The sequence below is a fragment of the Boleophthalmus pectinirostris genome, unplaced genomic scaffold (assembly GCF_026225935.1).
Source record: "Boleophthalmus pectinirostris isolate CB_2022bp ecotype Guang Dong unplaced genomic scaffold, ASM2622593v1 HiC_scaffold_10, whole genome shotgun sequence".
Taxonomy (NCBI): Eukaryota; Metazoa; Chordata; class Actinopteri; order Gobiiformes; family Gobiidae; genus Boleophthalmus; species Boleophthalmus pectinirostris.
Window position 1 is genome coordinate 35,270,755 of NW_026570971.1, and position 26,635 is coordinate 35,297,389.

Sequence of the window (26,635 nt, forward strand, 5' to 3'; positions counted from 1 at the left end):
AGGGTGACTACCGGTATGACTCTGAAAATTAGGACACTTTGGCCCAAAAGTGAGGACACTACCAGAACCTGCTGGGAGGGACGGGAGGCAACCACAGAGCACAAAATGTCTAAAAACAGCTCTACACTAACACTTGTCACTATTCTCATTATTATCATCATTATTCTGATTCTATTATTGTTTATTATTATATTACATTAGTATTATGATCATTTTCACACTTACTCTTCTTCCTCAGTTTCAAGACAAACATGATTGTGTGTGGCACAAACAGGCCACATGATGAACACAACAGCATTTTCGAGCCATGGATTTATTTGAGGAACATACTTGCATCGCTACAGGTTCTTCTGTCATACAGAATATAGACCACAAAATGTAAATGTTCTTTTGGTTGCTGATGGGGCAAAAAAACAAAAAGAGGTTGAAGATGAGTACGCAGCACTGCTAGTATTCTCCATGTGGAGTTGTGTGTGCGTGTCTCTGCTCCTGTGCTCTTCCTCACAGTCACGTGACGTGTCCCTCAGCTGATTTAAGGTTTTGTCTTTGTCTTCCTCCCGGTGGAGGCACGATGACAGCGCCACCTGCAGTCCCACTAAATAAATAAAGTCAGGTCTGAGAAAAAAACTGCCTGAAAAACACAAATAAAAGTGAAAATAAGAGCGCAGGCAGAGTAACATCACCGTGCAGCAGGGGCATAACCAGGGTTGCTCCCTGAAAAATAAATAAGGGCCAGTGTTCTGTCAAATTTTAGCTACCTGTCGATTTGAGCTACATAGCGTTACTACGCAGGCGCACACCCCCAAGCGCTGTTCCAGTTGAAGTGCTGTCAATTTGAGCTCCTGAGGTAGAAGTGGAGTAACAAGTCACATTTTAAAAATGTATTGGTTTTACTGTGGGTTTTGATCAGTTGCATGTGTAAGCATGGACATGTGCATGTTAGATTTGCGACAGAATACCTACGTTAGGCTGCAGGTAGCTCATTTTGACGGGACAGCCTATTTCAATAAAACAGCATAAAGCACAGTCGGCGCCACTGTCGTCCACGCTGCTTTGTTGCAGACGGGAACCCTCAGAGCCTTCAAGGTTTTTAGTGAAGGCCCAAGAAAAAATATTGAATGAATTTTTGTACAACTAATATATTTTTTCAATATTTTTTATTCAGTGAGTAATAAACACAACACTAGTAATCATTTCTAGATCAGTGTTATAAACTTGGACTGATATTTTTTCGGAAACAAAGGGTTAATATAATGGAATGGAAATGGACCAATCACAGTCTTTCTTTCGGTGGTATCTGGGTAAATCAGTAACTCTATTTGGATGCCTCGGGGGCATCTAGAAGAAAGAGAAAGACCCAAGAACCAGAACTCGGAGCCCATGGCCAGGCCGGAGCTCGGAGCCCAGAGCCGTGGGGCCATTTACTGTAACTGTTCTTATAAAGCGCCATTCCACTGACTACACACTTTTTTTTGATTCTCACAGTAATATGGGACAGAGTGTGTCCCTTTTCAGCTCAATATGGGACGCATACATTTGTTTCTGAATAAAGGAAGGATTCTGTTTTTCAAGGGACATAACAGAAAAAGTGCGGAGGGCAGAAAACACATTATGAACACACCAGTGAAACCGAACAGAAAAGTCAGTCAAATACTCATCCACTCAAAAGAGAAAATAGAACGGGAGCATAAATGTAATGTCATATACGAAATCTTCAACTTGACTTTGAATAACTAAAGCAAAGCTCTCGATTTACCGTCAGTCTCTGTTCCTCCCCTCACCTATGGTCATGAACTTTGGGTAATGACTGAAAGGACAAGATCGCTGATACAAGTGACAGAAATGAGTTTCCTCCGCAGGGTGGCTGGGCGCTCCCTTAGAGATAGGGTGAGGAGCTCAGTCACATGGGAGGAGCTCAGACTAGAGCCACTGCTCCTCCACGTTGAGAGGAGCCAGTTGAGGGGAGGGCATCTGTTCTGGGCATGTCCCACCGGGAGGAGGCCCAGAGGAAGACCCAAAAGGGACTATGTCTCTGGGCTGGCCTGGGAACACCTGGGAGGTCAAGGAAATCTGGGAGTCCGTGCTCAGGCTGCTTCCCTCTGCAACCCGGCCCTGGATAAGTGGAAGAAAATGGATGGAAAAAACAAGCTTTTTAATCTTTTTTTTTTTTTTTTCAAAAAAGTTACATACTGTGACTTTAAATAGACTCCAAGGTCAATAACAAATAAGTATAAAAAGAAAAAAAAATGCATAGAATTAATTAGGTCTGAAACCAGGACTAAACCAGGACTAACTCTGATCTAATGTTCTGGTTGATCAATATTTCAACCCCACACAGTGATAGTAAAAGTTCAGTTTCAGGTGTGTGTGTGTGTGTGTGTGGTGCGTGTGTGTGTGTATCCAGTGTCTTCATCGTCTGTTTCTCACATTCATCTTTCAGTGTTTCTTTTGTGCCTGAGCTTAATAAATGCCCATCACAAAAAAGTAGTCGTTTTTTTTGTTTTGTAACCACTAGGGGGCACACTGTAACACTGACCCTCTCCTCTCCATCTCCATCTGATTCTCTCCCATCGATCTCACCTTTGGTCTTCTTCTAGGCCTCCTGTTTTGTGGCAGCTCCAACCTCCACATTCTTCTACCCATTTATCCACTGTCCTCCTCTGTACAAGTCAAAACCATCTCAGTTTGCACAAGTCTGACTTCATTTGTTGCTTTAAAATGTACATATTTGTGAGGAAAATCTACAAACTACAAAAACTACAATGCACAAGTTATCGTAAGTTAAATAAAGTTATTTATTGTAAACAGATATTTTTTAGTAATAATTTAGTATTTTTCAGTAATCACATTTTAGAGTTCACAGTACATTAAAGAAATTCACCCTTTTCTGTATAATTGATTTCTAGATATTTCACATTCTCAAACAGGAAGCTTATTTTAAAGGACTACAGAATCTATTTGTAGTTAGACATAGTGATTTTCAATGTTTTATGTCAGAAATCAAAATTATGATTCTACACAGAAGGCAGCAGGGGGTGGGACAAGATCTCGTGCTACACAATCTTGCGAAACATAATTGACACAAGATCATGCATACATACTAAAAAGTTATCTGGTGAATTGTTTTCAGCAGCGTTCTTCAATGTTTTTCAGGCCAGGGACCCCCAAACTGATGGAGAGCTGGAGCAGGGACCCCCGACTATATACAGACGTGGACAAAACTGTTGGTATCCTTCTGGCACTGAAAGAAAAATCAGCAATAATCACAGAAAAGCAATAATAAATAAAAAAAAAAACTGAAAATTGTACAACAAAAATCAAACATTGCTTTTCACCTGTGGTTCAACAGAATTATTACAAAAAAACAAAATAATGAAACTGGCCTGGACAAAAATGATGGTTCCCTTAACTTCATATTTTGTTACACCTTTTGAGGCAAACTCTGCAAACAAATGATTTCAGTCACTGTCAATGAGACTTCTGCACTGATCAACTGGTATTCTGATCCATTTCTTGTGAGCAAACTGTTCTAGTTGTCTCAGGATTGAAGGGTTCCTTCTCCAGACGCATGTTTCAGCAGGATTGAGATCTGGGCTCACAGAAGAACACTCCAGAACAGAAGAACACTCCAGAACAGAAGAACACTCCAGAACAGTCCAATGTTTTGTTCTTAGCCATTGTTGGGTGTTTTTAGCTGTGTGTTTTGGGTCATTAGCCTTTCTGAAGACCCATGACTTACAACCGAGACCAAGCTTTCTGACACTAGTCAACACATTTCAGTCCAAAACACCTTGATAGTTTTGAGATTTCGTTGTACCTTGTACAGATTCAAGATGCCCTGTGGCAGATGCAGCAAAACAGCCCCAAAACAAAACCAAACCTCCTCCGTGTTTCACAGTGGGGACAGTGTTCTTTTCTTGGGCTGCTTCATTTTTGCGTCTGTGAACATAGAGCTGATGTGTGTTGCCAAAGAGCTCCAGTTTTGTCTCATCTGTCCAAAGAACATCCTCCCAGAAGCTTTGTGGTTTGTCAGTATGCATTGTGGCAAATTCCAGTCTCACTTTTTTATGATTTTCTCTCAGCAGTGGTGTCCTCACATGAAGTCCACTTTGGTTCAAACACTGATGGATGGTGTGATCTGACACTGATGTACTTTGACCTTCAAGTTCACATTTAATTTGTTTGGAGGTTGTTCTGGGCTTTTTGGTTCCATTCATATCCATCTCTTCAATTTGTCATAAACTTTTCCTCTTGCAGCCGCGTCCAGGGAGGTTGGCTTCAGTCCTGTGGATCTTAAACTTGTGAAGAACATGTGTAACTGTAATCACAGGAACATCAAGCTGCTTGGAGATGGTCTTATTGTCTTTATCTTTATCCTGTTTGTCTATTATTTTCTTTCTAGTCTCCTGACACAGTTCTCTTCTTCTCTTTCTCTGGTCCATGTTCAGTGTTGTGTCCATCATGTCTCCAAACACAATGACACATGTCCCACTTTAAACAGACAAACTGACTGAGGACAAGTTTGAAGAACCTGTGATGCAGATTAGAAACACACCCAAGTTTAACATTGTTCAGTTATTTACAATCCTTTTTAGAGGTACCATCATATTTGTCCAGGTCAGTTTCATTAGTTTGTTTTTTTAAATAATTCTGTTGAACAACAATTCAAAAACAGTGGCTGATTTTCACTGGTTATTTTTCAATAGTTTTTAATTTATTATTGCTTTGTCTTAGTTACTTGTTTTTTCAGTCATTGATTTTTCTTTCATTACCAGAGGAGTACTAATCATTTTGTTCCTGTCTGTATATGACATACAGTTGTGTTTTATATTAAATTGAGCCTAGTGTCATGTATAAACAGCTGCTCTGTTATTGTACATTCACTAGGAGGGTGTTCTGTCGAAGTCGCTTAACAAGTCCAGGTTTATCCTGAAATTCTGAGCTCAAACTAACTCCATCTCCAGTTTAAGCTTCAACTTGTTCCATGACAGAAATAAACCTGAATCTGACCAAAGCCACTCAAGCCTGAAGTTTAAGCTGCACTTTGTGCTCGCGGTGACACTGAGAAGAACAGAGCAACGGAGCAACAACATCACGGAAAATGAGCTCCAAGTGTGACTTTTTTAAATGATCTGATTAAACGAGAGACGAGCCACAACGCTCACACACACAGTTTGATTTGGGACACGGAACTTTTCTGGTCATTCTGATCTGAGGAGCGCGAGGAAAGACACGACTCCCCCTCTGCTCTTCTCTTCTGTTCACTCGTCCTCCTCTCCTGTTCTCCTCCTCCTCCTCCTCCTCTCCTGGTGGCTCCGTGGACAGAGAGGACGAGGCTGTGGAGTGTGGCGTCTGGTTAAAGCGGGTGGGGAATGAAGTTCCCTGACCTCTTCCTGATGCTCAGTACATGCGGAGCTAAAGTTCCACTGTGCATAAAAAAAAGGGAATGAAGAGAGAGAGACAGACATGATGAAGGAGTGCACAGACAGAATCCACTGAAAACCAGTTCATCCTCATCCTTCAAAAATGAAGAAACCAAAGATGTCGTGACCCCCTGCAGTACCTCTGCACCCCCCTGGGTGTCACCACCTCCCTGTTGAAGACCTCTGTTTTAGTGCTATTATTCTTACAAATCTGATGATAGTTTTTGCTATGAGTTTTGGTGCCGGCAGTTTTATCTGTTATTAAATACATCCCTGTTACATTCTATTTAGTGAAGGAACAGCTGCTCTGTATCGTATGTAAGAGTTTTCCTCACAGTTTGGCCATTGGAGATATTTCTTGTAAACTCTGTTTGACCAAACCGAGTGTGTCCACAGCACAGCCCCAGGCCACCGTCACCCCCCACCCCCCGTGCCCATAATTATGAACTACACTCATCTTTTTACCTTTCATTTGCACCACTTCTCTCTCTACTCTTGGACACTTCCTGCTCGGTCTTAACCCCACCCATTTACTCTGAACTTTGGCATTTTCCAGTGATGGTTCTAGTTTTTTGCATCTTTCTAAAATCCCTGTAGTATCCTGTTCATCTACTTCCAGCCTCCAGTCCTGCTCCTGCCTGGTTCCGCCCAGTGTGACGCCTTCAATGCCTGGGTAAATGTAGGTTTTTCCATCGCCGTCTCGGATAAAGTGTTGTATCCAGGGAGCGGATACTTTAAGGACCTGTCCTCTGACGGGATAAACAGTACTGTCTTGGGCTAAAGTTCTGGAGCCGAGTCCGGAGCAGTTCACGATCAGATCAAAACCACAGAGTTCCTCCAGACTGGACACACGCCTCTGCTCCACCACACCGCCAGCTTTTACAAATCTGGAACAAGAGAATTCGATATTTTTATATAATGATGCATAATTGAACACAACTGAATCAAAATTGTAATTGGAAGCGTTTAAATTAATCTGTAATAACCTGAAGATTTGCTGTAAACACATGTTCTCAAATGTAGGGTTAGGGTTGAAATGAATAATTGTTCATTCTCTGGACATGTGTGTAATGTGCACTGTCAACAGAATCTTTATTGGTTAAACACAAACTTATTTAACTGGCGGCATTATAAGATGTAAAGTCCAGTGGAGCTCAGAGATCACCTGCTCCGGTTCCTCAAGTAAATTTTCCATTCATTTTCCCCATAGACTTTTAGAAAATGTTAAATATTAAAGAGTTCAAAGACATCGCTGAGGCTCACCAGCTACACACAAACAAATATCCAGAACACGCTCGTTTTAAACCCAATAAGCTCATCTGAAATACAAGACTGTGTGAAATGCTTTAATAACTGAGTGGTTTTTAATGTTTACATTAGTTACCACAGAGATGATTAGCCCTGAGCTTTCAAACTGTGAATATACTGTATATTTGTTTTTCAGGAGGTCGACGGGAAAAAAGAACGAGAAACTGAGTTCCAGAAGCAGAACGTGAGTGATCAGTGTGGAGCGGCACTCGGCACTCGGCACTCGGCACGCGGCACTCGGCACGGCACCGGCACTCGGCACACGGCACACGGCACACGGCACTCGGCACACGGCACTCGGCACTCGGCACTCGGCACTCGGCACTCGGCACTCTCCTCGCAGCTGAACCAACTCGTGGGTTTAAGCTTCCTCTTATCAAATATTTGATGACTTTTTCTCTTTCAAAAGATAATAATAAAGTAATAAAACAATAAAATTATAATAATATTTCGTTTTTAAATTGTCTGTTGCTATGGCAACATCCTGTTGTGTTCACCTGGCGCCCCCTGGAGGCTGCTGTGATGCTGCAGGACACAGAGGAGGGACACTTTGTCTCTTCCTCTGCTCAGACACAGATCTGTGACCCTCCCTGACCAGTCGTCCTGTCAAACTCAAACCTGTGACTGAGAAACAAAAGCCACTGAGACGCACAGTGGAAATGATGTTGCAGCAAAGTTTGAATTTCCCTCTGGATCAATAAAGTATCTCTCTGTCTCTCTTATATGTGTCCTTTCAAACACAGGAACATTACGGATTACAAAATACTAACTATAGTCTCTAAAATAAGAGTAAGTGTGTACCTGTGCTGAATCCAGGGCAGGTATCTGGAGCACTCACACTTGAGCGTGGTGAAGACCTGCCCAAAGCTGTGCTCTGGAAACCTCTGCAGCTCCGACACACTCATCTCCCTGAAACCGATCACCAGGTCTGACCAGAAGGGCCTCTTCACCGACGGCACCTGCTTAAAGATCTGACACCTGAAGAAACAAAGAGACATACTCAGTTTATTATTTATTCAAGCATTCATTCATTTGTCTCCTCTGAAGCTCATCCTGTTTTCTGACTGACAGTATATATTGTATATATTAAAATGACAGTATATATTGTATATATTAAAATGACAGTATATATTGTATATATTAAAATGACAGTATATATTGTATATATTAAAATGACAGTATATATTGTATATATTAAAATGACAGTATATATTGTATATATTATATTGACAGTATATATTGTATATATTCTTAGAGTCGTACCCAGAGCTGAGCATGACTCCAGCGTGTGGGGCGTCGGCCGAGTGAGCGACCTCCAGAAGGTGATGGAAAGAGTGTTTAAACCAGCGCCTCTGCCTCTCCACTGGGATCTCTGAAACACAAGAACAGAAACAACATAAGAGGAGTTCACTGGTGTTTGGGCTCATCTTTAGGGCGACTCTACAGCAGCATCTGCTGGAGACATCACAGAATGCACACACACATATGCTCTTATAAAGGTGCACTGCGTGACATTTCTGAGATGTTTTGCTGATTTCTTTGCCACAAAAAAGACCTGTTTTACTGCACCCAGTGTCAGTGAACCACTGAAATGATAACTGGCATCAGGGGCGAACCACTTTCAGATCACACCCACAAGTTTAAAACCACCTGAGGTGAGGACAAGACTTTGTGTCATATTTAAGATGGATGAGTGTTTTCCTCAGGGTCATTTACAGATTAAACTCTTGACAGATTATTAACAACTTCTTCTTGGCCAGAATTATTCAAATTGTCTGAAAAATACTGCTTTTTCATGATAAAGTCACTCATGTTTGGATTTACAAAATGCAAACCATTAAACGATACTAAATAGTCCACAGTGTGGCATTAAATGAATCTGTCTGGCATTTATTCAGCTAGAGGTGTTTTAATTGTTAACAAAAAATCTTTAAAAAAAAACAAAAAAAAAAACACTCTTACTGTGAGTGGGGTCACCTCTCCACAACTCTAACCCGTAATTTGTGTTTTACGTGTCCAAGGATATTCAGAGGTTTATGTCCATACTGTGGAACATTCCAGGCACATCTCCATGGAGACAAGGAGGTGCCAGACCCTCCACCTTTAAAACCCTTGTGTAGTTGCGTCTTTGTTACCTGGATACTGCGCAGCAAACAGGATCCCGGCTGCTCCATCGCTCGTCGTGTCGGGACTAAAGTTTTCGGCGATGATCGTCACGACGACGTTTGGGAGCGACTCTGCGATACAAAGAGCAGAGGTAAACCCGATCACTCCAGCTCCGACCACGACCACCTTCACACGACTCATCCTCCTCCGATCTGAAAACACAACAGAACAACCAGGAAATTCAACTGGAACCCTAAAGAAGCACTGCGTCACTTTTCTTTTGGAGGGTTTGTTAAATGCTTTTGTCCATGGAGATGTTGATGCTTCGTCTTGAATGTTTCACAGTATGGCATTAAACCTTTTTATCTTCATGGAGATCAAACCAGACTAAGTTATAGGTCAGATCTGTGGAGAGGCGACCCCGCTCACAGTCACAATGTCTGTTTTTCTAGGTATTTTTGAGCTGTAAAACCACCTGTACTTGAATAAGCTCGAAAGGTAGAATAGGTAGAGCTGTTTAATGTTGAAGACTGTATCAAGTAACACAGTATCGTGAGTGTACCACATGCATATATCAAATACTGAAATGATATATTTGACTAATACATGTTGAGTTGTTTAACCACTGAAATCTTATGTATGTTTAAAGGTACCACTATGTGAAACATGTATGTTTTTAAGGTGATCTTTGTGTAGGTTGTGTCCTTTTAAGGAAATCCATTGTAGAGCAGCAGCACAGTGTGCACACTAGTGTGCACACTAGTGTGCCGTGAGAGATCGTCAGGTGACAGGTGAGAAATTATCCAATATCACTTTTTTTAAAATAAAAATTTATTAATTATTACCTGCAAATATGATGTCATTGTGGAGTGTCCGTGCTGTAGTACAGTGTAGTGTATAATGACTGGCAGAGTGATCTAATATTCGTCCGGGTGGCGACAGGCAGCTAATTGCCTCGTTCCTTTAAATCAGTGGTGCTCAATACGTTGATCTCGATCTACCAGTCGATCGCCAAGGTCGTGTGGGTAGATCGCCGTGTCTCGACTCGGACTCGCGTTTGGACTCGGTCTTGTCTCTCACTCGAGGTCTGACACTCAACAAGTGTGATCATATTTCATTATGGCCGCTGCTGTTGGCAATAAACTTGTACAGGTGTGCCAGAGCGTGTGGGGCGTCTTTTCACGCTCTCGCTCCTTCCTGCGTACAGCCAACACAAGCCCCTCCCACAGAGCGGCTGATTAGAAGAACAAGACCAAACGTGAAGCAAAAACCAGTCTAAATTTGTGTTCCAGTGTTGGCACAAAGCAGGTCTACAGCATAGAGCGGATCTACAGAACAGACCTACTGCCACATTTGGCTGAAGTTTGTCTAACAAAAGTGACAAATGCATCTGTGTTTGTCACGATGTGCGTTTGGTTTGGTAAACGTGCAGAGGCTGGTAAATATCACTGCAAAACCAGAAAAGAATGAAACTCCAGTTTGGAACTTTAAAAAACAGGTTTAAAAATCTCCCTTCACTTTTTTCACAGTTTTGTGTAAAGTGCCAGAGGAAGTTCTCTTAAAGAAGAGGTTCTCAAACTGTGGTTGAGGGTCCAAAAAAGTGGCACAGAGTGTTTCAGTGCAGTTTGCTTGGTTTTGTATTAGGTAGATCATTATGACTTGGTCATTTTGTAAGTAGCTCGTGTGCTGAAAAAGTGTGAACACCCCTGCTTTAAAAGAATTAGTAACGCATGTGCGTAGGTGACAGTCATGGAAAAGTTTTTAAAACGGACGAATGCAAACTCCGAAATGGGCCCTGGACAAGATTCTGACCCAGAAGAAGAGCTTTTCAAGCTTAACTGCTATAAAAACTAAAAACAGAGAGAGACTGAGAGCTGTTGATGAAGAGCTTCGTGTGTGTCTTTCTTCTATTCCTGCAGGATATCAGCTTTGTGTTCATCTAAACAGGCGCAGGTCTCACACTGAGTAAGTAGAAATTAATGTAGAAATTATATTGTAATTAAATATACTGTATAGTGTCATTTTTGTAACATTTTGGTTAGTGGTGTGCCGCAAGATTTTTCCAACGTAAAAAACGTGCCGTGGCTCAAAAAAGGTTGAGAAACACTGCATTAAACAATACGATATATCGATATTTCAATATGTTTGCACACTCCTGTTAATGTCACAGTGTGGAACATTCCAGGCAGAGCAATGACATCTCCATAGAAACAAGCAGGTGATGGACCCTCAACCAAAAAGTTAAATAGTGCAAATTTAGTCCTAAACGTTGAATTTTAACCACATGATTTCAAAGTACAAAGAGCAAACTAGGACAATGTCTCACTGTGAGGCTAGATAAACTTTTATAACCTACTGTTCTGTAGGTTATAAAAGTTTATCAGCGGAGCTTCACCTTAAACCTGTATTTACCTTTACTGATATTTGGCTCTACCAGGAAACACATCTGACTTTGAGAAACTGTGTAACTTTCAAAATTCCAAGGAAATAAGAGAATTCTAAATATTCTCCATGGAGATACACACACTTTATGCCACACTGTAGAATATTACAGCCATGAAAACAAGCAGCAGAACTTCTCCAGGCCACATAAAGGTTTGTGGAGATGCAAGCCCACTCAGAGTAAGGACGCGTGTTTTTCAGTGTAACAAAAAAAAACCAAAACTATTTTTGTCTATTTTTTGGGGCTAAAAAGTTATATATTGTGGCGTTAAAAGAGACCTGTAAAGGAAAACTTATGATTTTTAGTTTAATTAGTTAAAATACAGTGAAAATACATGCTTTGAACATTTTGATTGTTCTGTCATTTGGGCTATGCATTATTGTATTATATTAAGTATTTAGGTCTTAACTTTTCATCTAAAGTGAAGCCAGTTAAGGCAAAAAATATGAGAAAATATCCCCCACGAAACATAATATGCAAAGGACATGAAGTACACAGGTTCACCTACCTCACTTTGCAGAGAATTAAAGCAGGTTGTGAACAAAAGCCTTCTCAGACATAATTATATCGCGTTTTTACTCCAAGATTACCCGGATTAGGATTTGGACAATGAACCTGTTTAAAATGCACGTTTAAAAGTCTGTGTTTCTCGTCTTGAATGTCAGCAGAAGTCCAAACTGGAGCTTATTAAACGCACTAGAAGAATTGGCTTCAGATGAACTGCACGAAATCCCGTCCGATCACGCGAGAACACGCCTGAATTCTCGCCAAGGATATAGAACGCTAGATCTCGCGTTCAGCATCTTGGCGCCATCTTGGTACAGGGGTTTCATGGTCAGGGGTGGGCAATTCTTTTATTTCATGGGGCCACACGAGAAACAGAAAATATGGTGGAGGCCAAAATGCTTAATTCAATTCTGCATAATATTAATTTAATTTCTTTATTAAAAAAAAAAAAAAGCACTAAATAAGCTGGTCAAACTGGTGAGAGTTTATGTTCTGACGAAGCAATGAAAAAGTGAGGTTGCCTTACAAAAAATGTCATTTATAAAACACACCTCTTAAATAAAAGCAATCCTGCTTTAGTCCTTGCATGATGTAAAAAATAAATAAAATATATAAAATATGTTAAAATATATAAAAATATGTATGTTGTTTTTTTTTCCCAACAGCTCAAAGGGGCCAGTCAGAGTCAGCCAAAAGGGTCGTACGTGGCATGAGAGCTGGACAAAGACCAGATCTGGTCTAAGGTAAAGTTTTTCACAGTGTCAGTGAGCGAAGATGCGGGACTTTTGAGCTGTATACAAAAGCGTGAATGAGTGGAATAAGAAAACAAAAAATTTAGGATTATTTTGTAGGCCTATGATACTAAGTGTTTTGAACCCAGACTGACTGAACCAGGACTAAATCAGCTCTAAGCCAAAAAAAAAAAAAAAAAAAGCACACTCAGATGACCACTGTCTAAAGTTCTGACAAAAGCTTTTTTGCCAAAACATTATTTCAAAATAATTTTAAAAGAAGTTTTTAGACATTGGCCGTCTGAGTGTGCTATGCTTTTTTTCACTTTTATTTGACTGTTCTTTGCATGTGCCCCTCTACAAGAACCTTGGGGTGTGCTTTTTCTGTTTCATTTGACTAAACCAGGACTGAACCAAAGCTGATCCAAGACTGAACCAGGACTAAACCAGGACTAATCTTGGACTTGAGACAGAGAGTCACACAGTGCTACTTGGTCTGTGGGAAACACTGATATCACCTTGTCCCTGATCGATGTTCAATCATTTAAAGAAGCGTTACGCCTGTACCAAGATGGCGGCTTTGTTGACGCATTCGCTTCAGTAGTCGGCGGTCGTCCATGCGAGATCTACAGTTGTATATGTGTGAGCGCCCTCTTCATGTGCACAGAACACGGTAAGGTCCTAAAAGCTCACTACTTTGAAATACTCCGTGAAAACGCGAGCTTCTAAACTTTGATTTTAAGGCCTAGTTTAATCGTTTTATTTGATGCTATAAGATGCAAAATTATTCGGAGTTTAAAGCGTTTAATTAGAAGGAAATGCGTTGTTAGCCTGCTTGCTAACACAACAGAGGCGTGCAGGCAGAAGGCTTTTAGCTGCAAAGACCTTTTATTTTTAGTCAACTTTTTAAAAGGTTTTGTTAAAAAATAATAATAATTAGTAGATTCATTAAAAGAGGAAAAAGTGTTACGGTTACTTATGCAAAACTATTAAGTTAGTTAAATGTCTAGATTTTACTTTAATAAATGTAACAATGAATGAAAAACAATGAATGAAAGTCAATTTAAAGGGGAATTATGTAGTAGTCAAACTTCTGTGGTAGAGGGTCCACCACCTGCTCGTCCTCGTGGAGATGTTAAGATGTCCCACAGTATGACATTAAACTGATTTATCTCCATGGTGACTGAGAAAGGTATATTTTTCAGGGTATTTGGGGCCAATATAATGGAATAAATACTAAATAAATACTTTTATTGTTATTTGTGCATCAGCATTTCCAGAAGCAGGTGGCTCACCCTCACTAGAATAATAGCGCAACTTTATATTAATATATTTAGTAGTAGTAGTAGTAGTAGTAGTAGTAGTAGTAGTAGTAGTAGTAGTAGTAGTAGTAGCAGCATTAGTAGTAACAGTAGTAGAAGCAGTAGCAGTAGTAGTAGAAGTAGTCGTCGTAGTAGTCGTAGTAGCAGCAGTGGTAGTAGTAGTTGTAGCAGCAGTATTAGTAGTAGTAGTAGTAGTTGTAGCAGCATTATTATTAGTAGTAGTAGTAGTAGTTGTAGCAGCATTATTATTAGTAGTAGTAGTAGTAGTAGTTTGTAGCAGCATTATATTAGTAGTAGTAGTAGTAGTAGTAGTAGTTGTAGCAGCATTATTAGTAGTAGTAGTAGTAGTAGTTGTAGCAGCATTATTATTAGTAGTAGTAGTAGTAGTAGTAGTAGAAGTTGTAGCAACAGTATTAGTAGTAGTAGAAGTTGTAGCAACAGTATTAGTAGTAGTAGAAGTTGTAGCAGCAGTATTAGTATTAGTAGTAGTAGTAGTTGTAGCATTATTATTATTATTAGTAGTAGTAGTAGTAGTAGAGTAGTAGTAGTAGTAGTAGTAGTAGTAGTAGTAGTAGTTCTTTTTCAATTCTTGTTTTACTTTTCTTATTCTTCCATCCTGTTACCTGAGTTTACCTGTACACGTGTATAATTCCTTTTTTTTTTTTTTTTTTTTTTGTTGTCAGGACTCAACCGTGACGACACGATGCTTCCTCTTCACTCAGAAAATCACAAACAAAACATTTTAAAGAAATTTGAACATCTCCGAGCCAGTGGTCTCCTGTGTGACGTGGAGATCCAGGTGGAGGACAGACGTTTCAAAGCCCATAAAACCATCCTCGCTGCAACCAGTGACTATTTCTACCACCTGTTCACCTCACAGCCACAAAGCAGCCACACTCCACTCAGAATGGACGACATGGCTGCAGATATGTTCTCATTTGTGATCGATTTTATTTACACTGGACACATTTCTATTGAAGAAAAACATACAGAGCAGCTACTGGTAGCAGCTACAAGATTAGAAGTTAAAGGGTTGACAGACAAGCTGGCAGAAGCTGTGAGCAAAAGTCAAAATGGACAAATCACTGTAAAATTAACGCCTCGTAAAAGAGGAAGACCGAGAAAAAACGTCCAGCGAAATGAGATGAACGAAGAGCCAGAAGAGAGCTTTGAGGAGGACAGGTGTGATGGGGAATCTTCAAATAAACTTGGACAAAGTTGTGGTGATGCAAGTGAGCAACAAAGTAAACGTCAGATAAAATTGCCTCTAAAATACAAATTCTACACATTGGGACAAGAAGAAACTAAAAAACACGAGAAGGTAATTTAGTTTTTTACAGATTTTTAAAAATCTATTTCTGTTCAAATTATAATTCCTTCTAAATATCCTTATTCTTTTATATGTATGTTAGGGTGGTCCAAATTTAATTTAATTTTTTTAGATTCTCTAGATTAGAACCCTGCATTTGGTTCCATATCTGACCAAAATATTTGGGTCCAAATTTTATACAAATTAATTCATATTTAGAGGAGCTCAAGACAATTGCTCTATAGCCTAAACTCTAACATAGAACCAAATAAATAAGGAGTATTTGAATAATTGTCATTTTATTCTGCAAACACAAAATATTTAAACATGACTTATAAAGATCATAAAATTTGCTTAGAAAGTCCATGAAGTCCATAAAAATGACTTGAAAGTCCAGCTCCTCTGTGTGTTTGTTGTTTTGTCACTAAAGATGCTCCTGTGTCTTTGACTCTTGCAGTAGATCCTGTTTCTGATCTTCATTCTTTGTTCTGCTACAGTTCAAATCTTGAATACAGTCCAGTTTGCTGCAGGGAACTGTTCAAAATGTTTTTGGCAGATCAGGAGCTGATCATGGTGCTGGTGGAGTCAAAATCTTCTCTTCATAATCTGTTTGATTAAGGGCTTTTTCACGTTGCTTTGGTGGAACCTCTGAACTTTCCTTTTCCATCATATTGTGAAGCATCTTCTTCTGTTCTTCTGTCACACTGGAGTAAAGAATATCAGGACAAACATTTCTTCACTCAAGTACTAAAGATGTCGCCCAAAACTGTTCAGGTGCTTTCTTCACACTGAATTTGCAGACTGTGAAGCTTCTTAAGGAACCAAATCATCTGCAGGAGCTTCAAAACTTCATGCAGCTTGAACAACCTCTCAAACATCTCCTTTTTCTTCTAAAGTTCTTCCTAAATCATCTTTTGGATGCTAAAACCTAATGCAGGGTTCGAATCGAGGTTATGTGAAACTTGATTTTTCACCATGCTTTGATGCACCACTCTAATGTATGAAGGATTTTTTCTTAAATCATACTTAAACTTTAAACCCTATGCACCTTCACTAGAATAGATTCATAATTTCATGACATCACAAGGTGTAACAGAGCATTTAGAGCTTTGGAGACGTGAATAGACTAAGGCAGAGTTACTCAAACATGTGTTATTAAAACAAAACACAAATCCAGATCTGTTTTTGAGGAGGTAACAACATTATGACACGGTTTAAAACTCACAAGTCCATTTTGTGTATCATAGGACCTTTAAACCTCACATTATTTGTGTTCCCAGGAGGATTAGGAAAAGTATGAATACTCAGATAAAATGTGATAAGAAAACCAGTATCAAAACTATATTTGACCAAACATCAATAATAAAATAAATTGGCAGGTAAATAGGTTATGTTCTGTATTAGACCGAGTGTACAGAGCACAGGTGTCAAACATAAGGCCCGGGGGCCAGATCCGGCCCTCCAAGACCTTTAATCTGGCCCTCGGTTGATTTTCTACTAAAATATTTTAGTTATATTTTCTATTAAAATATTGTTAATTTTCTGTGGTGTTTATCACAGCAGCGTCTCCAGTGTCTCTGTACGTGGCCCCTCCCACCAGAGCAGCACAAATGAAGACTTGTCTCTTTCCAAACGCTCTTAAAGGACGATCGTTTTGACTGTTGACCGTGACACCCTCATCAGAAAAATGTCCAACATGAGAAAAGTGGAGCCGAGTGCAGGATTTTCCAAGAAAAACTGACTTATTCCTATTTACATACAAGTTATTTTTAAAATGTTGTGTTGAAATTGCATTTTTCTTAAAGTTTCAGGTTGTTCATAATATTATAATATTTAGTAAAAGAAAGAGTTCATCAATTAAAAAAGATTTCTGTAATAGATTTGTGTTTCTCTGCACAAATATTTGAACTTATTGTTATTTTTGGGGTTTATATGACATGAGTTTTCTGATCCGGCCCCTTTGGGATCAAAGTAGGTTGGATATGGCCCCCGGACCAAAATGAGTTTGACACCCCTGGTATAGAGCACATGGTAATGTAATAATACTACAATTATTTTATGTTCAAAATGACTCTGTTGTCATTTTTATTATCAAAATCAGCATCGAGCCTTTTGTCTCTTTTGTCTTGAAATGACAGACAGCAATTACTATGTAGATTTATTCACAGAAACGTTAGGAAAATGTGTGTTTACATTTTGTGTTTTTGTTCTCAAGCCAGTTATCCAATCAGAAAGCAGAATGAACTTCACACTTTGGGTTGTGAGATGCTGCAACTAAAACCAGTTTGTAATAAACCTTAAACATAAAAGATGTGTCCTCTATCCTCGTATGTGACAGGAAATGGCATCCCAGGTTCACTTGTGATTGCACTTTTAAACCACCAGGAGGCGCGTGCAACTGCTCCATTGTAATGTAATTCCTCCACTTTCATCAGTAAAGTTGTGTCTTTTATTGATTTAGGTGAAGAGAGGAAGAAAGAGGAAGTATCCAAACACAGAAGCCAGATGTGAGCAGTGTGAAAAAGTGTTTAAAAATCACTTGTTTCTGAAGATTCACCAGAGGACACACACAGGTAGTACAAGATGTGTGTTTGAAGAAAAACATTTAGTTCAATACTTGTTTGAGAATATGAATAAGTGTGTCTGTGTGTTAGGAGAGAAGCCTTTCAGGTGTTCAGTGTGTGGCCACGGCTTCACTCAGAAACACAGCCTGATCGTCCACCAGAGGGCGCACACGGGGGAGAGGCCTTTCGTCTGTTCAGTTTGTAACAAAGCTCTGTGCACCAAGAACTCCCTGCAGGACCACATGAAGCTCCATGAAGGTAAAACTCTGGCTGGGCTGGAGGGGGTCGATTTGGCCAAAAGTCATTCTTTTCACATCACAGTTTAAATTTTCACTGTTCATTCACAAACTTTAAAGGTCTTATATTACGCAAAAAACTTTAAGCAATGTTCTAATGTTGTTCTCTCCTCAAAAACAGACCTGGAGTTGTGTTTTGTTTCATTCACACATGTTTGATTAATACTTTATTATTAGTCTGTCTACATCTCAGTAGTAGTAGTAGCAGCAGTAGTAGTAGTAGTAGCAGTAGTAGCAGTAATAGTGGCAGCAGCAGTAGTAGTAGCAGTAGAAGTAGAAGTAGTGGTAGTAGTAGTGTGTGTAGTAGTAGCAGTAGCATTAGTAATAGTAGTAGTAGCAGCAGCAGGACTAGTAGTAATATTAACAGCAGTAGTAGTAGTAGCAGTAGAAGTAGTAGTAGTGTGTGTAGTAGTAGTAGTAGCAGCAGCAGTAGCAGCAGTAGTAGTAGTAGCAGTAGTAGTAATAGTATAATAGTAGTAGAAGTAGTGGTAGTTGTAGTGTGTGAAGAATCCATCAGTCGTTCAGGTAAAATCCATGACAAAGGAGAAATTTCAATTTATCATCTGGACAAAAGTTTATGTGGTTGAACATGTTTCTCAGCTCATCCAAGCTGCTTCTTCAGTTGTGGTCAGACGCTGGTGGAGCTAACTACACTGAAACTCCTCTGAAACTAACACATCTACCTGTTTACAGTTTCTGTTTGTTAGCTCGGTCTGTTGAACTGCACTGGGTCATATCAGCAGAATCATTCAGGACCATAATGGAGCTTCCACACCTCTGGACCTGACCTGACTACACCTGTTGTTCTCTTTGTTTGTTTTGATCTCGGTTTGAGGATGGAGTTATAAATAGGAGATCAATGGTGTCTGAGGCCTCCATTTCTCTTTCTTAACAAAAACAGCTTCTTTAACTCCCTTCTCAAACCAGTTCTTTTCTCTGGTCAGATCTGTACCTCACTGTCCTCAAAGGAGAGGCCTGTAGCTTTTATTTGGAGATGTACAGCAGACTGAGGTCCTTTTATTTGGAGATGTACAGCAGACTGAGGTCCTTTTATTTGGAGATGTACAGCAGACTGAGGTCCTTTTAGTTGGAGATGTACAGCAGACTGAGGTCCTTTTATTTGGAGATGTACAGCAGACTGAGGTCCTTTTATTTGGAGATGTACAGCAGACTGAGGTCCTTTTATTTGGAGATGTACAGCAGACTGAGGTCCTTTTAGGTGGAGATGTACAGCAGACTGAGGTCCTTTTAGGTGGAGATGTACAGCAGACTGAGGTCCTTTTAGGTGGAGATGTACAGCAGACTGAGGTTCCTTTTAGGTGGAGATGTACAGAAGACTGAGGTCCTGTGTTGCTCTCTCGTCTGTGTTGGTTCATCCTGTTGTGAAGTGTCTGTTTCTCCAGTGTGGCGTTCACTGCAGTCTTCACTACACTGAATGGAGTAGAGCACATTGTTTTGTTTGTGACTCGGTGTTTTGTCCTTTGACTGGACCAGTTTCTGTCTTAAAGTGTTTGTAGGTGTGAAATAGTCTGGGATTTCATATTGTCTGAAAATCCTCTGTAGTTTTTCAGAAACACCAGCCATGTAAGGAATAGTTATATCCTTTCTCCTGGCTTCTGATTCTCTGTTGTCTTGTTTTTTGCTCTCTTTGTTTGCTCCCATTTTAGATAGTATAGTCGTAGATAGGTAGTAGTAGTAGTAGTAGTAGTAATAGTAGTGCTCTGTTCCACTTTGTGATGTCATTAAGTCATGGTTTTCAAGTTAACATTCTTTTTACCATTAGTTAGGTAGAGATTGCCAGTTCCAGTCTGAAATCATCCAAATGATTCTAGTGAAGGTGTATGGAGTTTAAAAACACAGTGGAGCACTTCCTGTATTACCATCTGACATCACACGTTGGAACAGAATGTTTTCTATTTGAGAAGAACTCAGCCTAAATTGTGCAGGTTTGTGTGTTAAACATGTGAATGAAACAAAACACAACTCCAACTATGTTTTTGATGAGGAAACGACATTAGAACAGATCAGAAAATAGTGACTGTGGACCCTTTAATTGTTTTGCGTTTAAGAGGTAACGCAATCCATCTGCTTCTTCAGAGAGTTCACACTTTACTGTGATTGGTTAAATCCACCTGTCACTCACTCAGAGCAGGACAGAGGCTGACCAATAGGAGGGCTGTATCTTTGTGTTAGATTTTTACTGCATTTAAACTATAAAGGTAATTTGTTTGTTTAAGTTAAATGTCTAGAATTTCACACTTATGCTCATTTTCAGCGTCTGTGTTCATTCGTCTGAGTAATATTGTACATTTGAAGTAAAACAATATACTTTTATTTTGTAGATAACAAGTCTTTCAGCTGTGATAAGTGCGATCGGACCTTCACTCAGAAACGTCAGCTCAAAAGTCACTACAGAGTCCACACAGGTCTGAAGCGCCTCATGTTTCATCCAAGTCACGAAGTCAAATCATGTCCAACTCAGGTTTTCATTCATTTCTTTTAGATAAGTCTTTACCTGAATGTGCTGAGTGTCACCACAAGTTTCTGGACACGGCTCAGCTCAAGAAACATCTCAGGACTCACACAGGTAAAAAAACACTTTCTATTGAACACTTAGTAAATAAATATGAATTAAAGCCCCAAAACATAACAATACTAAAATAAAAACATTTCATTACGCTCTTTATTTGTCTATTCTAGCTGAAATGTTACATAGTGGAGTTTTAAAGGTGCATTGTGTAACTTTTTGGTTGAATGTCCATCACCTGCTTGTTTCTATGGAGATGTCACTGCTCTGACTGGAATGTTCCACAGTGTGACATTAAACAGCTCTAATTTACATGTATTAAATTTGAGGAAAAATAAAATACTTAGAAAAAGCGACATTGTGACTGTGAGCGGGGTCGCCTCTGCACAGATCTGACCTGTAACTTGGTCTGGTTTGGCCTTCATGAAGATAGAAAGCTGTAATGCCATACTGTGAAACATTCTAGACAAAGCAATAACATCAATGCAAAGAAAAGCATTTGATGAGCCCTCCACCAGAAAAGTTACACAATCCACCAATAACAGAGATTATAAAATAAAACTAGAAAAGCAGTCAGAGAGCGCAGACCTCCGCCAAGGACTACCCCCATTTTTTATATAAATTGCGATAAAATCAGTCTTCTGGATCAGATCCAGATCAGCCTTTGGAATATGAAAGAGGATCCCATTGTCCATCCCTGAGTCAAATTTCATGGGGTTTGGTCAATAATTAACCGAGATATTGAGAAACAAAATCTTTGGCCCCATTTACCACAATGTTCACTAAAATTTCAAAGTGATCCAGAATCCAGGATTTCTTCCGGATCACCCCCAAAATGAAATCAGTTCTTCCTTTTCACATTTCCCACAAATCCTGAAAATTTCATCAAAATCGATCCATAACTTTTTGAGTTATGTTGCTAACAGACAAACAAACAAACAAACAAACAGACAAACGCCGGCAAAAACATAACCTCCTTGGCGGAGGTAATAAGGCAGATGTTATTTGCACCCTGGGTGTAAATGTCTAACATTGTTATTCACACATAAGGCAAATCGCTGTTGTTGCTTTTTACACCCAGGTGTATTTACTGTGGCACGTAGAAGGGCACCCAGGTGTTCCTAGACAAAAAATGCTATTTACACCCAGGTTATTTATAAAAAATAAAAAAAAAACTCACTGTCAGTACAAACATAGGGCACCAGCCCAGTGAAAATCAGTCATATTTGATGTTTTTTTTTTTTTAATGATGCGGAATCATCAGTCAATCACTGTCTGTCCTAATGGTTTAATCCCGGTTAAATCCTGTTTTAGTCCTGGTTTAGAACTGGTTTTAGTTCTAGTTTAGTCCTGGTTTTAGTGCTGGTTTTAGTTCCGGTTTAGAGGCGCACGGGAAGAGCCATGGTCCATGCGCCGTACGGGAGCAAATCCAGCTTCCCGCACTTTTCACAGGAAACGACATAAGCAGACACGTCACCATTCCCTTTTTTCTTGAGATGGGTGTAAATAGAACAATCCTGTCCATTGAACTATTAACACCCAGGGTGCAAATAGACACTCCAATAAAATAAAACAAAACCAGACAAACAAACAAAAAGAGTAAACAACAAGTGGATTCATCATAATATCTTTTTCAGCTCAGTTTTTACACATTTGTAAAGTTGTAGAAATCTATAAATGGTTGCCAAGTAGAAAAAAATATTCTGAGCTTTTCCTTGAGTAAGTATTTTATTTTTTCTAATTGTAAATGTTTCATAACGTCTTTCATTAAGATCGATCAAGATGGGGCTGTTTTTGTTTCCAGTTTTGCGTGCTGAAAGTGTCATAAAATGTACCATACTGATTTGAGGGTTCGATAGTTGAACAGCTGCCGACTTCACTCCAAAGAGAGCAAGTATTGGATCTGGCTTTAATGATTTTTTTAAAGAATTCTGGGCAAAATATCAAATATGCTTTTCCAGTATAATGTAATGTATAATGTAACAGTTCCAAAAGCTGTGTGCTCGTGAGGCGGACTGCTGTTTACATCGAGCACATAAAGCTTTACAGAAGACACAATGCACCTATAAGATGATTTGAATTTATAATATTTATTTGGTTTTGACATTCTTTACTAGTTCAGATGGATTTACTGAGGCAAAACTAACTGTCCCTTTTTATCTGTGACTTTAGGAGAGAAGCCGTTCACCTGTGAAATCTGCGGGAAATGCTTCACCACCAAATCCACTCTGCAAACTCACATCAGGATCCACAAGTAAGGACTGATGTACCAGCCTCATGTGCAGAGTTTCTTCTCCTGATGTCTGGGTTTAAGTCTAAAGATTTTCTACCTGATTTTTCATTTTTTAAACTTGAAAAACACAACTAGTTCATCTGAAACAGTTTGCAGTGTTCTGAAGTTATTCCTTTCTTACCTTATGCATCCAGAGCAGCATAATTATTCACCAACTTTCAGAGACCAGAGCAGATAATGCTAACAACAACAAGCATGCTAACTGAGGACTTCCTGAATCCTGGATTAATAATAATAATAGAAGCAGCAGACTTATTTTGACCTCAAGAGCTACTTAAATAATATATCTGAACTGGGGCTGTTTTGCATAAAAACATGGAAAAGAATCATTAGGGCCATTCATTTTTGTAAAAATTTCTGATGATTTGCAAAAAATATATCATAAAAATATGATCTGATTATTGATTATTTTCAAGATTTAAAGTTTTCTAAATACCCACAGTCTTTCTTATTATTGTTCTGTCTGTCATCAATACACAAGAGACAATTTACACCTTAAACTTGCATTGTGTAACTTTTTTGTTTGGGGTCCATCACCTACTTGTTTCTATGGAGATGTCATTGCTCTACCTCTAATGTTCCGCAGTGTGACATTAAACAGCTCTGCCTTATATTTATTCAATTACAGGTGGTTTAAGAGCTCAAAAATACCTAGAAAAACAGACAGTCTGGCTGTGAACGGGGTTGCCTCTCCACAGATCTGACCTGTAACTTGGTCCAGTTTGGTCTCTGTGAAGATTGAAAGGTTTAATGCTATACTGTGGAACATTCCAGACAACGAAATAACATCTGCATGGAGAAAAGCATTTGACAGACCCTCCACAAAATGCATCTATAAGTTTTGTAAATATGGCCTGTATTTCATCTTAATATTCTACCAGTATATGCAATATTATCTATCAGTAATATGCAAAATCTTTTCAAAAATTTAGGGTAAATTTTGAGGTGTGCAAAAATATTGAAATATCGAAATATCATATCTTTTATCAGTATATCGTGGGTTGCTCTATCGATATATCGCCAAGAGTATTTTTGGTATATTTTACTAAAGTATTTTGTTACAGCTACAGTTTTGTTGTTTGTTTAGATGAGGGAAACTTATTTATGTGACACATTTGACGTTTTGATGAATAAAATGTTCGTGTTTCATATGAACTTTGCACAAGAAGTGATTTAACAGAGACTTTTAGTATCACAGCCATGATTTAGGATTTATTTTTTTATTGAACTGTATTGAATAGATTTGAAGTATATCGTATCGAACCGAAAGTGCACTGTATCGAGATATGTATTGTATCATGGCCCGTGTATCGAGGAATGTATCATTTTGGCAACTTCTTAATGTTACCCAACCCTAGTCAATTGATGCCCCTGCAAAATATTTTTGACAGTTTAAACATTCCTTTAACAAAATAAAGGAACTCTCCTACAGGTTACCATATTTTTCGGACTATAAGGCGCACCAGATTATAAAACGCATTATCAACAAGCTCAGTCAGAGATATCAACCTGGTCCCTATGAGGCGTCGGTGGGTCAGTTCATCAGCACAGAAACAGTTTATGAGGAGTCCAGCCCATATCACATGATCATTATCGCCACAATACAATGTGTGTATGTGTACAGGCCCATGAACATGTGTGTGATGTTGGTCACACATGAGAATGTCTGTGTTTACTAGTGTGGAACCAAAATGTCATTCTTCATGAGTTGTGTGTGTGTTAGTTGTGTGACTGTAGATCAGTGTGTTGTGTATCACCAGAAAAACAAGAAATGGAAATTATTTTTGTTCCAATTAGAATTTTAACGGCTACACTGAAAGAGAAAGGAAATGTTATAATTAGTGATTATCTCGAAAACTATGAATATTTGATTATACAAATGCATAGAATTATAAATAGATCATATTTTTTCTGAGATTTTGAGACACTCCCGTTGCTCAAGCTCCATCCGTCATGGGGTTATGACCAAAAACTCATATTTGACCTTGGTGACCGTCAAGTGACCTTGACCGGTTTCAACCTGTAACATCCAGTGCACCCTGGTTATGTGTGTGCCAACCTGTGTGACGATTGGGTGAATATTTTAGGCCACAGATGGTTCAGAAGTTGCAGAAATTGCTGATCCTTTATAATGGCTTGACCTTTCAATTGACCCGTGTGACCTCAGATGACCTTGGATCATCACCAAACTTATTTTGCGGCATCGGGCACGAGGGCTTGACCCACGTACCAAATTTGGTGACGATCGGTGCATAAATGGTAGAATTATTGTGGGTGGACAGACACATACACACAGAGTGAATACAAAACCTGGTCAACCCTTCAGGGACCAGGTAATAATGAATTCTCTCGTCTGTTTTCATACATAAATTTCACCGGATTATAAGATGCATTAAGCAAAACAAACGGACGACACTTGAGACTGATCCAGGCGTCCACGATCCATTTGACAGATTGTGGTGTAATTCGCCCGGCGTTGCCTTCCTGTCTTGGTGAATGTGTATTACTCCGCAAAGCTCCTGACTACGGTCGCCATAATGCTCTGACAATCCATCCAGTGGTGCGACTTCGTAGTTTACCAAAGTCATGCTAAAGCATTCTGACAGATTTTTGAGCGCCATGTACCACATAAAATCGGTTCAAGGTCAGTAAACACAACCAGAATAAATGCATAAGGATTTTAAGTGTGCCTTATAGTCCGAAAAATACGTTACATAATAAATGAACTTTTGTATAAATCAGAAGAGCTGTAGCCCTTGTTTACTAATGCTCTTTTCTCTTTGTTGTTGTATTTTCAGAGGGGAAAAACCATACGAATGCCACATCTGTCAGAAGTCCTTCTCAGACCCCAGCGCTCGCAGACGTCACGTGAGCTCTCACTCGGGCAAAAAACCTTTCAGCTGTTCCTCTTGTAACTTATCTTTCACTCGTCTGGACAACCTGAAGAGCCACGCCAAAACTCACAACAAAGAACCCCCATCGTCATCTGCGACCCAGGACCAAGCCAACGAAAATATACTGGAGCTGCAGCCGTATCCCAGCGGAGGAGAGGAGATCCAGCTGGTCGTGAGCTCAGATAATCTTAATTTTGTGCAAGGGCAGGATCAGAGTATAACACTGCTCACTCAGAACTTACCCAACCTGGCTGTGGTGTCTCAGAGTGATCAGAACATGGAGCAGTCAGAGCAGATGCATGTGATCACGCTGAGTAAAGAGGCCATGGAGCAGCTGCAGGTTCTCCCCAGCGTTCCGGGCTTAGCGGCGGGAGCAGAGGACCCAGGCCAGAGCATTCACATCAGCAGCCACAGTGGACAGGCCATCTCCATCAGCCAGACCAACCAGCAGCTCTCGGCCAACCACATCCAGGGACAGACCTTTCAGATCCAAGCAGGAACTGTGTCCTACCTCTACACCACAGGACTGCCCCCGGACCAGTGACACAGGCACGGGACACACCTGGGATAGATCTGATTTAGACCTGGTTTAGTTCTGGTTTAGTTCTGGTTTAGACCTGGTTTAGTCCTAGTTTAGATCTTGTTTAGACCTGATTTAGACCTTGTTTAGACCTGATTTAGACCTTGTTTAGACCTGATTTAGACCTTGTTTAGACCTGGTTTAGACCTGGTTTGGACCTGGTTTAGACCTGGTTTAGACCTGGTTTAGACCTGGTTTAGTTCTGGTTTAGACCTGGTTTAGACATGGTTTAGACCTGATTTAGTTCTGGTTTAGACCTTGTTTAGACCTGGTTTAGACCTGGTTTAGTTCTGGTTTAGACCTTGTTTATTTCTGATGTTTTTTAAATCATC

At 39.6% G+C, this 26,635-nt stretch overlaps 2 protein-coding genes across 2 annotated transcripts; one reads left to right on the forward strand and one right to left on the reverse strand.

Annotated features, from left to right (window-relative positions):
• Positions 1 to 5,663: 5,663 nt before the first annotated feature.
• On the reverse strand, positions 5,664 to 11,896 carry LOC110159981 (D-aspartate oxidase-like). The gene is made up of 5 exons (XM_055159698.1): positions 11,789 to 11,896; positions 8,867 to 9,049; positions 7,995 to 8,103; positions 7,533 to 7,709; positions 5,664 to 6,310 (listed from the first exon to the last, which is right to left on the reverse strand). The coding sequence occupies exons 2-5, from the start codon at positions 9,036 to 9,038 to the stop codon at positions 5,755 to 5,757; spliced, it is 1,014 nt and encodes a 337-aa protein (XP_055015673.1). The 5' UTR covers positions 9,039 to 9,049; positions 11,789 to 11,896; the 3' UTR covers positions 5,664 to 5,754.
• Positions 11,897 to 13,164: 1,268 nt separating this feature from the next.
• Positions 13,165 to 26,635, forward strand: zbtb24 (zinc finger and BTB domain containing 24). Its single transcript, XM_020924578.2, has 8 exons — positions 13,165 to 13,191; positions 14,524 to 15,161; positions 17,611 to 17,722; positions 17,804 to 17,971; positions 20,352 to 20,435; positions 20,513 to 20,596; positions 22,709 to 22,790; positions 25,628 to 26,635. Exons 1-8 carry the CDS (start codon positions 13,176 to 13,178, stop codon positions 26,265 to 26,267), a joined length of 1,824 nt encoding a protein of 607 aa, XP_020780237.1. The 5' UTR covers positions 13,165 to 13,175; the 3' UTR covers positions 26,268 to 26,635.